At 35.9% G+C, this 16,065-nt stretch overlaps 1 protein-coding gene across 1 annotated transcript; it reads left to right on the top strand.

Annotated features, from left to right (window-relative positions):
- Positions 1-27: 27 nt before the first annotated feature.
- On the top strand, positions 28-14,166 carry LOC145224875 (transient receptor potential cation channel subfamily A member 1 homolog). Its single transcript, XM_080091478.1, has 33 exons — positions 28-1,491; positions 2,053-2,142; positions 2,594-2,670; positions 3,337-3,401; positions 3,466-3,553; positions 3,765-3,933; positions 4,694-4,773; positions 5,076-5,276; positions 5,466-5,606; positions 5,667-5,820; positions 6,025-6,263; positions 6,554-6,712; positions 6,911-7,073; positions 7,187-7,394; positions 7,465-7,567; positions 7,634-7,723; positions 7,962-8,197; positions 8,285-8,458; positions 8,676-8,827; positions 8,935-9,050; positions 9,262-9,438; positions 9,531-9,605; positions 9,802-9,894; positions 9,960-10,131; positions 10,229-10,371; positions 10,454-10,594; positions 10,664-10,864; positions 11,054-11,194; positions 11,572-11,649; positions 11,835-11,903; positions 12,151-12,330; positions 12,493-12,593; positions 12,875-14,166. The coding sequence occupies exons 5-32, from the start codon at positions 3,494-3,496 to the stop codon at positions 12,583-12,585; spliced, it is 4,008 nt and encodes a 1,335-aa protein (XP_079947604.1). The 5' UTR covers positions 28-1,491; positions 2,053-2,142; positions 2,594-2,670; positions 3,337-3,401; positions 3,466-3,493; the 3' UTR covers positions 12,586-12,593; positions 12,875-14,166.
- Positions 14,167-16,065: the final 1,899 nt, after the last annotated feature.

Here is a 16,065-nt window from a genome sequence, read left to right as displayed (position 1 = left end):
ATTTAACGGCTACCCCAACTGGATTGTGACGTGCTTGCGTTTTCTTCTTTTTTTCTTTGTTTATCGTGCACTGTATTAGTCGTATTCAGTGTTATTTACCCTGATGAAGACGACCTGAATAGGACGTCGAAACGTCGGAATAAAATTACATTTGCCAGAAGAGCTCTACAAACTTAAGCTCTCCATGTTGTAAAAATCGGACAATTTATTTCGTTTTTAGGTTTACCGGCCCTTAAAGTCCAAAATAAGACCTTGTGTTGTGTAATTTTAAACAATTGTTTGTAGTGGATTTCTCGTTTATTACTAACTAAGTTATCTATGATTGTACCCACATTTTACATGGGCTTTTGTTTATCGTTAAATTTTAACTTTTTTTCGACTCAAAATCAACCAGTAACTCAAACGGGGAATTTCCCAACACAAAGAATCACTTGGTTGCATCCGTCTTGTTTTCATAATCTTTCTGGTGAAAACTGGTGCAGTATTTTTCAACTGCTTTTTACCAGTGCGTTTATTTTTCAATTTATCTTTACCAGTGCTTTTATTTAAATTATAGATTTGAGTTTTTGGTAAACTAATGTGACAACTGTTTTTACTGCCTTCCAATACTTTCATAGTACCAAAACTTCTTAAAAAAGATGTAGAGTTTAAAAAAAGATCAGAAGTTTTACTCCATCTATACCTACTTGTTATCACTGCCCAGTGTTCCTAAACAGTGCGTCAAACAATGCAACACCAAGCAAATGGTCAGACATTCAAGGCACTGTTAACTGTCCTCGGTTTTTAGTTTAAGCAGTTAGAGGCAAACATTTATCCACAGACATACATGTCGGGTCAAAACAAGATTTGAAAGAGATATAACTAAACCTTCATGTTGTTGATTAATTTTGTTCAAAAAAATACTACTAAACTACAAATAGATTAAATAATTGCTATTGTTACAGTAATAAATATATTAATATAGTGTCATGAATTATAAAGTACCGTCAGCATCTAAAATAGCCACTTGTGGCTCCAGCTGCTTGTTTCAATGCTTAACACACTTGTTTTGGTTACCTGTCTTGTTATTGTACATTCAGCGCTGAAACAAATTAAGTTGATTGAACAAATAAATTAAATTGAATGATTGATTTATTGAATAAAAGTTGTTGTCTGTAATACCTATTCATTTGGGAAAAATGAGAAGAACACAAAATGTTGCAGAGCTTAGAGGGCTGTGCATATTTGTCAAAGTACCTTCAGGTGATTGGCGTTACAATCTGAAGTGTATGTCAACAGACATTAATCTTGATACAAGCATGGCTCTTGACATGTGTTGGACAAACACTTGTTGAAAGAACCAATTTTTTTTTACTCTCCGCCTTAGATGCAAAATGGCTGCAAATCTGCAAACAAAGCAAACTTTTGTTCCTGACAAAGTCAAACAGTCTAAAAACTCCAAGTTGAGTTGCATGTGGGGACAAACTTAAATGCTAATGAGACGGTGATAAGGTAATGGTAAATATTGTCTACTTTACTGTGTTTGTGTTTCTCATAAGCATTAGTGGATTTTTCAGTAACTTGTCATGTCATAAATTGACTTTAAAATTTTTTTTCTTACATTGCCTTTCGACAAAAGGTGCTAAAATTGTGGTTGGATAACATAACAGCACAAGTTTTTATCCAACCACCATAATATTTCTTATCCATATACGTTTGGAAACACATATATAACTTATGATAGTTTAATGATTTTTTGTGAATATGTTTGGCTACAATACCTAATAGCGCTTCCAATACTAATTGTGTCTTGTTAAAACCTACACCTAAATGTCTATTGGTTTGGTATACTAATGCTTATTGGTTGGGTGTTTTTGGAATTAGGGTTCGGTTAAAATTAGTCGGGGTGTTTAAGATTAATTATATTAATACCAGTCTGATAAAAAATTATACATTGCCTGTTATAGAATTAGATGTTCAAATATCTTTGCCAAGAAAGCCTGTTTTTTATTGCTACCTGTGTCACTTCTAAGTTTTCTTAAGTTTATTGGGGTAACAAAACTTTGTTTGCAGTGTTCCTGTTGGATGCCTACAACAATTACCCCAAGATTTAAGTACACAATGTGACGTGAGTCAACAATAAAAAAGTGTTCTCATTACCATGTAAGTTTTACTTACGAAACTTCAACTTAATGTACAACTTGTAAGCAGCAGAGCTAGTTTTGAATAACATGGTGTGAGTGATGTGTGTCTCAACCAGTCAGACAAAATGTGTTTCATTTCGTTTTGAACTTGAATAGTGTTTGTCTGTGTTGTAGCATTTTAAAAACTGTCTGAAACCATTGAGTGTATGAGACATAAAAAAACTTACCTATTTTTAAAATGTGACATATTTAAGTTATAGTGTAAAAAATACCTGTTTGCTCACAATGAGCAATAATAATGCTGCATATAGTGGAGAAAGTCCACAAATGCCTGTTAGAAAAGTGGAGTTTCAAATGGTGAATGAAAGTGAGTTTTGTCTGTGGTACAGTTTTTTGTGTGTAACTTCTTCTAAACACTAAATTCTCAATACTATATATTATAATCCAAAGTTCTGTTTTGCATGTAAAAGGAAAAGGATCAGATAACAAAGGAATCAACCAACAGTCCAGTAAATCAAACAACAAGGAACCTAAAACACTCAAGTTTGTAAGTTTAAGACCATGTGCAAGGTAGTTTAGAGCAGGGGTGTCAGATCTTCATACTACGCAGCTCAATCTCTGCATCAAGTTGCAAATCTGGGATTTGGGGGCGTCAATAGATGGTATATATATGATATAAACCTATTTCGTTACATCTGTAATTTTAAAACAAAAACCAACAGGTATTTGGTGCCTGTTGATGAAATAAGGATCTGCAATGCGGCCATCATAGCGAAAAGGTTATTTATATGTGTAAAACTTAATTAAAAACCACATGCGGCCCTCGGCATAATTTTCAAACTGCAATGTGGCCCCCGAACCCAACGAGTTTGACACCCCGGGTTTAGAGGACGCACTTTACTTGCATTTTGTAATATTGTTAAATGGACTATTTTATACCTAATTTAAAACCAGTTAAACCTGGGGTGAATAACATGCTGTGTATCTTGTAAAACAAGAACTGTTTAAATTACAACATAAATCATCAGTAAAGTAATGTATGTTGATGAACAAATCATGTCTATTTACGTAAGTAAATATTAGCCAGTATTTACCCTATACTGGATGTTGTTTAAATACGTTTTTTTCCTAATTATTATTTTTTTAGTTTTAAGACATTCGAATAATTGGCAATTTGCACAGTATGTTTATGAAATGTGTGATTCAATTTCAGTCCGTAAAGAAAAAGAAATCCCAACGAGCGGAATCCTTGACAAAAAAATCAACTTCCTTTACAAGGTTTTTATTGTGACTTGAAAGCCATACAAAAATTTCAACAGAATTCATACAGTTGCATGTTTAGTTTTTCTGCAGACACTAAAAATCCAGAGATGGTCCCTAGTAGCTCTGCAACAGAACAATTCTCTCCTAAAAGTGTTGACCTGTACCAGGTGTGTTTCAAAGTAAAATGGCACTGTTGTTTTACTCTAAAGTTGGTTTGTGTTCTCTACGAACATGTTTTCACATCTAAGTTACGAATTGAGTCCTGCGTTTACATGGCAGGACTTGACGCAAAGGTCTTTAAATTGAAACGGTATTTTGTAGGCAATGATTTAAATTGACTTCCTATGTATTTTACCCATTTTGTTTGTTGCGTCACAGGTGTCACGTGAAGGCGATGTAGAAACGATGGAAAGATTACTTCAATCGTTAAATTTAACAGTAAAAGAACAACTAGACAAAAAAGATAACGAAGGCTTCACTCCTCTGCACTATGCAGTAATTTTCAAACGTGTCGAAATGTGCAAACTGTTATTAGATAACAAAGCAGGTAAGAAGCCTAGGCTATACGACTATAGTAAGCTTGTTTGTTTGGTTCGTTTCGTCGTCAGTTGTTGTATGTAATTGTTATGGGATTAGAACCAGGGTGTCGACATGGAACTGAATCTGAACCGTCGAGTCAGTTTGAACGGTTGCAGTTCATTAAACTAATCCCGAATCGTAAATGACGTTTTCCTAAAATCCAAACTGTAGTTAAAACCCACACTTTGTTCGTCGTTGAACCTAAACAGGAATCGATCGAGTAATAATGGAGTTTGTATTTTTTTGTAATCGGCACCACAATAAAATGTTGAGTGCAGAATAACACACTGAAAAATACGTGAGATTATGATCAAAACACTGCGGTATTGCACAGTGCACAGTCGAAATCCGAGGAGTATTGAGTAAAATTAAATTAAAGGGGATTTAAACAGGTGAAACAAATGCAAACCGATTCGGACCGGTAAGTTACCCGAAAAAAATTAAAAAAAACTGAGCCGAGTGCGAAGCTGCAAAATCTATAAATAGTGAACCCTAACTGAAACCCAAATCACAAGCAAAGCGGTTTGACGGATTAGAACCGTCAACCTTGCATGGGAACAGAAAGCCATTGCACCAAACATCTTGGAGTCTTGCAAACAATTGGTTTTATGTAAAGGGTAAAACCGACTTGGTGCTTTTTATTACATGTGCTCATGTATAAATTTATTTTAACCTTTTTTTCTGAACTCTACTTTCAAAAAAAAAAAATAACTTTGAATTGTTCTTAGATGTCAACGCTCGTGATATGGAAGATAGAACTCCACTCCACCTGCTTATAAATAAACTGGAGGACTTTGAGCCGAATTCGGTTAGATTACCAGTTCTCGTAATCATAAAAAGTACTACCCTGTAATAACAAAACTGATCTCCAAAATGCAAATCTGAAGTACTTTAAATGTTACACAAATGTAATGTATGTATTAGTTAAAAGGAATCATTTTTCGTAATTCTAAAAATGTGATACTGTTTCAGAAGTGCCGCATGTGGCCCTTAACCTCAGGTTGAACGAACGCTAGATAAACCATGTGTACAATTTGCATGTTGGCCCTGGGCTGTTACAATTTTATCATGAATATTGCTAGTGACAATATTTTTTTATTTTCTTCATAGAACTTAGAAACGACCGGTGAAGAAGACAGACCAATTTCCGACCCATCAATCAGCGAAATTTTGAAGGACCTGCTGTTAGTGCGAGACGTTGTAGTAAATTCGAAAGATAAAAATGATTTTACACCTCTTCATTATACCTCTATTTGGGACAACGCAGAATGCGCGGAACTTCTGATTGAAAATAACAAGGAGTCAATTCTGGTAAGCATTATTTCAACAAACAAATTTTGGATAAAAGTTTACAAATCCCAAGGCACTACCTTCACTATAAAAACGGAACTGTTGAACTTGGTTAACCGCAGTTGTTTATGTGTATCCATGTTTCTTGAAACGCACTGCGTATGCGAACGTAAGTTTTAGAAAAAACGTTATGTTGAATATTGTCGTTAGGCACGCGACAAGCAACAGATGACCCCACTACATATCGCGGTTATCTATGGCCATCAGGAAGTTGCGAGAATACTCATTAAAAAAGGAGACGACACTCGGGGTAAAGACGACATTACTAAAACTCCACGATTGGCAAGAAAGGTAAGTTGAACATTTTTTTGTGTGTTATGGACTTCTGTGCTTAATCGTTTTTTTTTCCAGCAATTCCGTGCCCGCAAGGCCGCTGCGGTTAAAGACCATTGCCGTGAAAACAAACAGCTCAATATGCAGGACGCAAATGGTTTTACACCCTTACATTACGCGGTCATGAACAGTAACTTGGATATGTGCAAGTTACTTTTGAATGGTGGTGCGGGTGAGAACACTTGTTTTGCAAACATGGTTTGGAAATAACATAGAATTGGACAAAAAATGCTATCCTGTGTATAATTGTAAAAATGCGCTATTTCCGCAGTTTTGTGACGTTGTGGTAATCGCCTAATGTTTTGAAGTAGTATAATGTGGCGTGTTGCCGTGTTTTTTTGGTACCGGTGACCTTTATTTCTATTTTGTTTTCAAGATATCAATTCTCGTGATGAGTACGACAGAACTACATTACATCTTCTGGTGAATGAAAACTTGGCTGGTTGGGCAACCTCGGGCGATTCCAACTGTGAAATTCTACAGTATTTGTTGGATCAAGGTGCGAAAATTGATGCCAAAGACTGTGATGACTGCATACCTCTCCACTATGCCTCGCTCCGTGGTTACTTAGCGTGTGCCAAACTGTTGATCGAAAAGGATGACAAGCCAATCGCAGTGGGTTCCATTTTATAAAAAAAAAACATGCAGGCAGGCATAGTAAACCAATAAATTGAACTTTATCTTCAATGGGTGCTTGTAGGATTTTCTTTAATGTTTACCTTATTGATAAAACATTTACCGAGCAGGTTGTTTTTTAGGTGAGGGCTGATAGATTTATATCATGTCTTATTGTTAGCGTATTGTGGACCGGATTGGAGTTGGTAAATTCATCTGCAACAAATCAAACAATACTCCTTTTACCAACAAAGTACGAACCTAAACTGAAATTCAATATTGCTTCTCAGGCACGTGACAAACAGGAAATGACACCTCTGCATCTTGCGGCCTTACATGGTCACGTGGATGTTGCTCAGGAACTGATTGATAAGAAAGCTGATATTGGATGTAAAGATGATAACAATGCAACTCCACTACATCTTGCATCAGCTGATGGAAATGATGAGGTTAAAAAAGATTATTTTTTTCGCTGACTGATGTGGTATTGTAAAATGTAGTGACTACAGATTTTAAACATTTTGGGTAGGTATAATTACTTTATCCTGCCGAAAGTGGCTGCCAATAAACGAACGCCACTTTTTCCAGAAATTACGCATATTAAATTTCTTTTGTTCTACTTGTTTTCTTGTATTTGTTTTTTGTAGATGGTAGAGTTGCTGTTAAGAAATTACGCGAAACGGCACAATGATCGTTGTGTTGATATTCTGGATGAGAAGGACAATGATGGAAATACCCCAATTCACCTGGCTGTCGATAATGGACATTTTCAAACAACAAAATACATCGTCGATTTCTGTTTATCAAAAGGTGAGTTTATGGTCACTGCATGTTTTTGGGAGCGTCCAATATATTTTGAAATTAAATTGTTAGTTCATAGTTAACAATTTATATGGCAAAAAAAGTTATGAATTGTAATTCAGATGTGGGCCTACCAAAAACGGTAAACGCACAACGAAATACCAAAGAAACTGCCTTGCATCTTGCTGCTAGACGGGGATATCTGAAAATAGCTGAATATCTTATACAGAACGGTGCAAAACTTGACAAACGTGACGAGAGTTTGTCGACACCTCTTATACTTGCATCGAGTTTTAACCGCTTTAAAGTGGCTGAACTTCTACTTGACAAGTAAATCGGTTGACTTCTGAGTAAAATAGCAAAAGCACTCTATATTTTTAGAGTAAGAATTTTTTTGCAGTAAGGCAAAGCCCGATCTTGTTAATTCCAACAACTTGACTGCCTTGTGGATCGCTGCAAAGAAAGGCCACGAAAAAACTATAGAAGTCCTACTTAAAAAACAGGTTTTTAATTCTGTACATACATCTGCTTTTGTGCATTTGCGTTTAATAAATACATTTTATGTTTAGGTTTTAGCAAATACCAAGAAGCGTCGATCCAGATTGTCAACCACACCACTGCATGGTGCTGCCTCTGGTGGATATTTAGATGTTGTCAAGGTTAGTAAAGCTTTTCTTTTCTTGACATTTTTTGTAATGCACTTCAAACTTGGTAAAAAGAAATGTCACACGAGAATTTAGTCGTTGTGATTGAAATTGTTTTTACGCGTTCGCTGTGCGCTGCGGAATAAAGTTTAACAAATGTTCACGAGACGACTTACTTTCGTCGATTGAGCGTGCGTTGCGCAAAGGCGTATTCAAAAATATGGTAAAATACGTAACACTTGACATATTACAGAAATTATTGGCTGCTGGAGCTCAAACGGATGCCAAGAATGAAAACAAACAAACCCCACTTCATCTTGCAGCACAGAACGGACACTGTGAAGTCGTTAAGGAGCTAGGTGAAAAAAATCGTAAAATGGTTAGCTACGGCGACAAGAACAAGGACACTCCTCTCCATCTTGCTGCTCAGTGTGGAAAAACCGAATGTGTAAAAGAGCTTGTACGTCTTGAAGCTCGGGTTGGGGCTAGGTTAGTAACAAGTAACAACAAGTTACTGTTGAGCTTTTTTCAGAAATTTTTATAGTCTTTTTTACGTGATGGTTTCCATATCAACAGAAATGAAAATCAATATACACCCCTTGATTGCTGTGCCTTTGCTGGGATGTATGAATCTGCCTCTGTCCTGTTGGAAGCCGGATGTCCTGCTGATCCTAAGGATAAAAGGAATATAACTCCTCTACATCTTGCCTGTGAAGGAGGACATGCTAAGATGGTGCATCTACTTCTAAAGTAAGTTTCACCCAAAACCAATTTTCCTATTAGTAGTTGGTTTTGCTGTCTTTTATGTAAAGAGCAGTTAAGTACAAAACATTTAAAACAACCATAAGTTTCTTTTGTAACTCTGTGGTGTTCTGTGGTAAAACAAGTAAGATATTTTTTTACCATTTGATTGGCCTGCTGAGATTGTACTAATTGTTTGTAAACAAAGTTGCTATATTTTTGACAGATGGAGGGCTGATGTTGCTCACTGTTCAAATGATGGAAGAAATGCATTAGACTTTGCGATTGACTCAGGAAGTATTTCGTGTGCCAAGGTTATTTTAGAGGATAAACATTGGCGGGAAGCTTTAATGAACGGAACAATTAATGAAATTTCTGGTTAGTTGATGTAATTAACATTTTTTAGTAAACTAAGGAAGCATATGTTATGTTTATGTAGTGGTTGTGATTTCAGTGTTATAATAACGTTTTTCATAATGTGATAGGAGAAGTTTTAACACCTATGAGAAAGTTGATTAAAAAAATGCCAGAAATTGCAGAACAAGTTTTTAAAAAATGCATGAATGAAAATCATGAACCGATGAATGACACGAAATATGAGGTAAGGTTGAGGTAAATATATGAATTAATTGGACAGTTTAGACAATAAATACCTATGAACTGGTCAGTAATTTACAAGAGCACAGATTTCAAATATTTGTTGTAACATTTTAAACACATCACATTTCTTGTTTAAACTATGATATACTGTTACGATAGGTTGTTACATAACAAAATACTTATTTCTGCACTATATATCTTCCTGCTTGTAGATTCTGTTTGATTATGAATTTTTGGATGATGAGTTTTCCTGCACCAACTGGCTAAAAATGTCAGAACAGAAAGAGGATGGATCATATTTTGCCAAATTTAGAGCTTTACCCAAACAATTGTTGAATGGTAAGAGTGAAAATGAAAAACAGAAGAGAGGCAAAAATATGGACCATGAGGTAAACATTGCAGTCTGGTAAACCTCCCTGTGTCAAACAAGGTTTCAATAGTGGCTTAATTAGATATAATGCCTATTTCTTTATATTTGTAGAATCAAAGTGATGATGAAACATCTGATGATGAAGTTTCAGAGAAAATTGCAGAAAACCATGATTCTGCTTCAAGTGTATGATAAGAATTATGGTTTTAACAAATATTGATAAATACATATATTTCAATATTATATTTTTATTGATTTCTGTATCAGTCATGGAAAATTGTCAAAAAAACCAACAGAATCATTTAGACTATTATTCAGCGATAAATTATTGTTTTTAATGAATATGTTTGGAAGTTTTTTACTGTCATACATTATTTTAAAGGTGTATGATGACAAAGGGTTCATTCCCAGTGGTGCAGACCCCTACACTCACAGTTCAAACTTGTTGAAGAAAAATCACCCATTAAACATAATGGTAAACAATTGCATGGACTTACTTGCTCAGCATTATCTTGATTAAATGAAATGTGTTATTGTCAGGTTACCGAAAAACATCAAAATCTTATGCGCCATCCATTGGTGATTAGTTTGTTGAATCACAAGTGGAAAACCTACGGAAGGGTTGTCTACTATCTGAATCTGCTTCTTTATATTTTCTTCATGGGAATTTTTAACTCGTACATGCTGACAATGCCACCACCATTTTCTATTGGTAATCTATTTGAACAAACAATTTGGTTTAAAACACATGTATATCTAAATAAATTAGGAAAATTAAAAGTTTATGGTTTGAATCACATATTTTACAGACGACGGGAATGTCACGCAATCATGCGTGGCTATAATCCCTGAAGCGCAACCGTTATATGGCCCTTGTTATGATTATTATTCCTGGGGATTTATCGCAAAACCACTTGTGCTTCTCTTTTCTGTTATCAGTTTGTTGAAGGAGGTAACATTTCTGTTTGGTGTTTGTTTTGTTTAAACTATTTGTTAAGATTTTTAGCGCTGTGAAGCCCATCGATTTGTCGCAGGTATACCAGCTTTTCTCGCAAATAACATCCTACTTTACAAGTTTCACAAATTTTGCTGAAGTTTCACTTTACCTGCTTGCAATTCTCACTGTTTATTCTGACACAAGCTCGGCAGGATCTAACTACTTTGGTGTTAGGGAGGTAAGTTATTCGTCTTCAAAACAGTTTTTCCCTTCTGCCCCTTATTATTGTGGATTTATTGCAACACAGGATTGGCAGTGGCAGGTAGGTGCCATCTGCATCTTCTTGTCATGGATGGTTTTGATAATGTTTCTCAGAAACTTACCAAGATTTGGAATGTATGTTTTAATGTTCAACGATGTTCTGCGGACATTTATGTCCTTCTTTTTCGTCTTCGTTCTTTTTATTTTCGGATTCGCCTTGAGTTTTCATTGTTTGCTGCAGAATCAGGTGGGTATTTTACTGAATTTACGTGAGTTTTAAATCTCTAATCAACAATACTACGCAACGTAACATTTGGACGTAAATGTTTTGCAGCTTTTTTGACCTTAATGGGTGTTTGGTTAAAACGTTGCGTTCAAGCTTCAGCTTGATGTCTGACTTGTGTAACATCAAAGTGAAATGATGTTTGTGATTTAGTATGCTTTTCGGCAATGGTGGGTTGCGGTAATCAAGACATCCATAATGATGATTGGAGAAATACAGTTTGAAGACATATTTTTGTCAGAAGTTGAGGCAATAGAGACAGGAGCTGATAACTATACGCTTACGGTCACAGCTGTAAGTTGCTTTATAGCTTACATCATAAATTGTTTGTTTGACTCAAGATTGTATCTTCAACGAATTAGCGACTCCCACTTGCGCCATAACTTTAAGGGTCGCATGATAACATCACGAGTTTAAAAAAGTATGTGCAATACAGTATTAGCATTAGGGTTGTATTGACCTGTTTCAAAAAAAATAGTTTTGGTATAGTTAACAATATTTCTTGAATAACACTCACACAACTATGTCACTAAGTGTGTAAAAAGTGTTTTACTTCTCAATTACTAACGTATAACGTTTTTCAGTTATTTTAGATAAGGGAATCACTGGTGATGTAAAGATCTGTTTAAAATTTCCAATGTTTGAAAAAGTCCCATGTTTTTAATTTACAGGTGAACTACAGAGCTGTGTCTTACGCTCTTTTTGTACTGTTCCTCATCGTTATGAGCATCATCATTATGAACCTACTGGTAAACATAAACAAAAAAAATACTTGCTAATGATAACAAAAGAAAAAACGAAGGTGGCCAACTGCAGAATTAACAAAATGCTAGTTACAAACGCATGTTACAATGATCCTGACAATTGTGAGACCCGTATTACTTACCATACTTCAGTTTCATGAATGTAGTACAAAAATACACACATTTTGTAGGTCGGTTTGGCTGTTGACAACATTAAAGCTGTTCAAGAAAACGCAGAGCTCAGTAGTTTGGCAATGCAGGTAAATGACTATTTTGTAATAAATATAACTGCTCAAACAGCACGCAAAACGTTTTAGAACTGACGCCAAGATGTTGCCTTTCGCATTAAGAGATTGTTAAACAAGACCTGGAGAAATACCTAATTTTTTTTATGCTACAGATTAAATACCCAGGCCAAATTTTTGTGTTTTTATTCATGTGCCTTGCTGTGTTTTTAAATTACAATCCCATGCTGGGTTTTGAACCAATAATATTTCGTTGTATCAGGTGAAACTTACCCTTGATGTTGAATACACGCTCCCACAGTTTGTACGACGCCTGGTTATGCGCAAATATCGTTCCTTCTTCCCAAATCGCTATCGCAACAGGTCAATTTTAATTAAATGGCTGTTTTCCGAAGAAAACCTAAATCTTCAAGCAATTGAAAAGGCCCTAAATCCTGAAAAGGTAAGCAAGTATTATTTTTTACTAGATAAGAAAAGTAAAACATTTTAGTCAAACAAAGAAGCATTTCTGCACAAACGTGATCAACAAATCGTAAGACGCCATCGATTTAAAACTATTTCAAAGTGCGTCATGGGTTAATCTATAGACTAACTGTATTTTCAGAACGATCGCGATAAGCAGTTCGAGTTGTTAGAACGAAGATTACTGACCTTGGAGACAGGATGTCACTACTCGAAGCACGTTAAACAAGACTGATAAATATTGTAGGCTAATACTGTTTTTTTGCATCAGACAACGCCATGTGCTCTATATCTTGAAATCCCATCGTTGAAAATTGGTCCTGGCTAATCAAATTTATCTTAACTGTAAATATTTCTTAAAAAAACTTAACTGACTACATTACATCTGTAAATATGACCAAATTTGAGCCACCAAGCTAGGGCCATACATTTTTTTCATGTACATAATAAAGCTTAAATTCTTAGTATCAATACATTTATTTCAAAAGTATTAGCCTAATACATTTATTTTCTAAAACATACAGGATTTCGCCGCAACACTGGCTTTCACAACAAAATATTTGTTTACACAAACGGAATTATTGCATCACATTCGGTCACTGTGAAGTACTTGTTCGCACGGTAGTTAGAAAACGCCAACTGTTGTATAGAAAGCGCTGGTTTAGCTTTTACTTATTACGTGTAGTATGGCAACGTGGAAGATTACCAAAAAAACTATAGCGGAAAACTTTGCAGAATTTCCAGAACTACATTTTTTCTCTGAATCAGTATGTTGGTGAGGGCAACACTATAAAGCTTGGCGGGCTGAATTGTGGCCCGCGGGCCGCCTGTTGCACACCCCCTGGTCTACGCAAACAAATCTATGGCGAATCCCCTCCGAGTAATTTGCAGACTTGCGAGTGTCGCACCTACTACAACTATGGGCAATCGTATGGCAATCAGGGTAATTAACTCAGATAAAGTTAAAGGTAACAAATAAAGTTCCAAGACGACAAAATATAAATATTTGAGCGAAAAAATCGACCCTTAACTGTAGGCTAGACATCGGCCAGCTTGGCCCTACTAAAAAAATCAAAATGTCCTCACAAACAACGCTCTTTAGCAAAGTCGAGGTGGGCTGGATTAATTATTTGAATAGTAGCCTAGGCCAATTAAGAACTTGCTTCGGGAATTAAGGAAAAGATCAAGAACACTCCGGAAATTGATTAAAGTCGAAACTTTAGTATTGCCACTTTAAGTAGTCAACATCAACTACTTTGATAAAGCAACGTAATAGGTTTCCCGGTACTGTACTGGGGCAACGCCAGACAAGCCCTGGGATGTGTCGGACAGCATGCTGTTAAATTTATTATGGTAGCCTAATATTTTGTATGGCAAAAAGAAACAGAGCATCCCAGTAAATAAATACTTCGGTACAGGGCAGCCACTGAGATTTTTAAGATATCACAAGGTTTACTGACGAAAAATCCCAAGATTTGAACAAAAATCCGAAAGTAAATAAAATCTTGACGCATTGTCTTTGTGCACAATGGACGTTTGTTATTAGAATAAAACATAATTTGATTAAAATCCTAACTGGCACTGACAGTATACTTTTAGCTGGCTACCTACCTATTATACGATACTACGATGCTCGGAATAAACGATTGTGCAATAAAATCTCTTATTTCGAGCATTTCGTTACTAGCTTAGAAACCATCCTTTGTGGCAGTGGTTCTCAATCTTTTCCGGATCGCGTTCCACCTGACAAATTTTTTTATATTGCTGTGTACCATCTAATGTCCTACTATAACTAAACCCTGAAATGGATATACCAAGAAACAAGCTCATTTTCTCAACCTGACATATTTAGCAATTTCAAAAAAATGTTGAAAACACGAGTTTCGCCCAAACCACAGCTGATCAGTTGGGTCAGTTGAGTTGCAATTTTAGGTTGGACTTAAATTAGGTATCACTCGCCTACCACCTGAAAAGTTCCGGCGTGGTAAGCGTACCACAGTTTGAGAACCATTGCTTTATGGCTACAAATTCAACAAAAAGGTACAAGAAAGAATAAATGTACAACAATTTATTTCTCTTGTGTTGGGCCTATTATATTTCTTGTCGCGTGCAAGGTGTAAATAAGGCATTGTTATAACAGTAATGACACCAACAATAGCCCAGTTTGATGATGGTATCGTCATTTCAAAAGATCTTGTCAACAGTTGAAGATGTGATTTTTGATGGCACCAATAAATTAGGCGATATTAAAACTTATTTTGTGTATAATGTCAGAAATCCCAAGGGTTTAAAGGTTTTTCCCATAATCCCAAGCGAGTCCCAAAATCTTGGGAAAAATCAAGTCCAAAATCTAAGGAGTGGCAGCCCTACTGCATGCATTGTGCATGGATATTATAGATGGTCAAGTTTTATTGTGGTGTATGACTTTCGTCAGAGAGCAATACAGCACTATTTGGTCCTGGAATATTCAACAACGCGCTGTCACACATCTGATAAATTGGTTTACTTCATGCCAAATTTGAATTTTCAGATAAGTTTATGGGCATGGCCAAAAAAATAAGGTCCGATTCTCTTCCAAAGGTGCGAGAAAAAAAGGTGAGCCACGAGCCACGATAGAGTGAAACAACAACACGAAAGGCGATGTTTGTCTTTTTTGCAGATTTTACGAAAAAACATTTAAGTGAGCACATTTTATGAAGCGGTTTTCAAACTATTAGTATGAGTGAGATGAGTAGGGTTGAGTTTTGTACAAAAGCTTTTCTAGTGGCACGGTGAAACTCGGTGAAGAGTGAAAACAAAATTTTGCAATAACTATGAAAATTGTTAGTCTCTGACATGCACTATACGTTTAATGCGCCACAGTTACAGCACGCAATAATTGCAGCGTTTTCTATCCAGTGTGGTCCAACTTTTTTGCGGGCCAATAAAAATCGGTAACTTACTCCGCGGGCCAAGGTCTGAAATTTTTGCAGGTAAAACTGTTAAACAAACATCAGGGTGACTATACACCGTTTTTAATCAATAGATAATTATATTTTCCATTTTCATAGTTATGCAACACCAAGTAGCAGCCGTTGAACGAACAATGCCTTGTCATGCGTCACAATACGATCTTTTTGCAGCATTTTGTGTTGTTTAATTAAATCAGTTATGACATTTCAAAGCTTAGAACAAAAATTATAGTTGTCAGAAAAACGTCAGAAAAAGTATTCCCGGGCCAACAAAATCATCTCGCGGATTGGCCTGCGGGCCTGCAGTTGGACCACACTTGTATGCAGTAGCCAGGTTGCAGCAGTGAAACGGGTAGTTTGGTTTCTTTATTGTCCTCTAGTTATGCTGTATAACTTAAATATTGTTGGTATTGTTTAGTTTTTTTTCTAGCTTATTTTTGTCAAACATTTGTGTATGTGACTATGTGTAAACCCCTTATGGGTAGTTAGGTACTAGAGTTCCGTCTCGAGAAATTCTCGAGAAATCTCGAAAAAATCGAGTCTCGATTCTCGAGAAATAAATAAAAATTTCTCGAGAAAAATTACGTCACGTATCTTAAACAAAAAGTAAATGTGACACCTCTTATTACGTGTATTTTTCGTTACAACTCGCCTCTAGAGCGGACTGGGCACATAACTTTATTAATTTGCTTCCGAAACAGCGATTTTTAGCGTGCGTTGCCGTTAAACTTTCACCTTTCCCAGGCCGTAGTCACGCCTGGTTG

The sequence above is a fragment of the Phallusia mammillata genome, chromosome 4 (genome assembly GCF_965637545.1).
Source record: "Phallusia mammillata chromosome 4, kaPhaMamm4.hap1.1, whole genome shotgun sequence".
NCBI lineage: Eukaryota > Metazoa > Chordata > Ascidiacea > Phlebobranchia > Ascidiidae > Phallusia > Phallusia mammillata.
Note: the sequence above shows the minus strand (reverse complement) of the source record. Positions and strands in the feature narration are given on the sequence as shown.

Coding starts and splice junctions, on each gene's coding strand:
- LOC145224875 (XM_080091478.1), top strand. CDS start 3,494: ATGGTCCCTAGTAGCTCTGCAACAGAACAATTCTCTCCTAAAAGTGTT. Junction 3,554..3,764: donor AAAGTGTTGACCTGTACCAG/GTGTGTTTCAAA, acceptor GTTGCGTCACAG/GTGTCACGTGAAGGCGATGT. Junction 10,595..10,663: donor ACTACTTTGGTGTTAGGGAG/GTAAGTTATTCG, acceptor ATTGCAACACAG/GATTGGCAGTGGCAGGTAGG.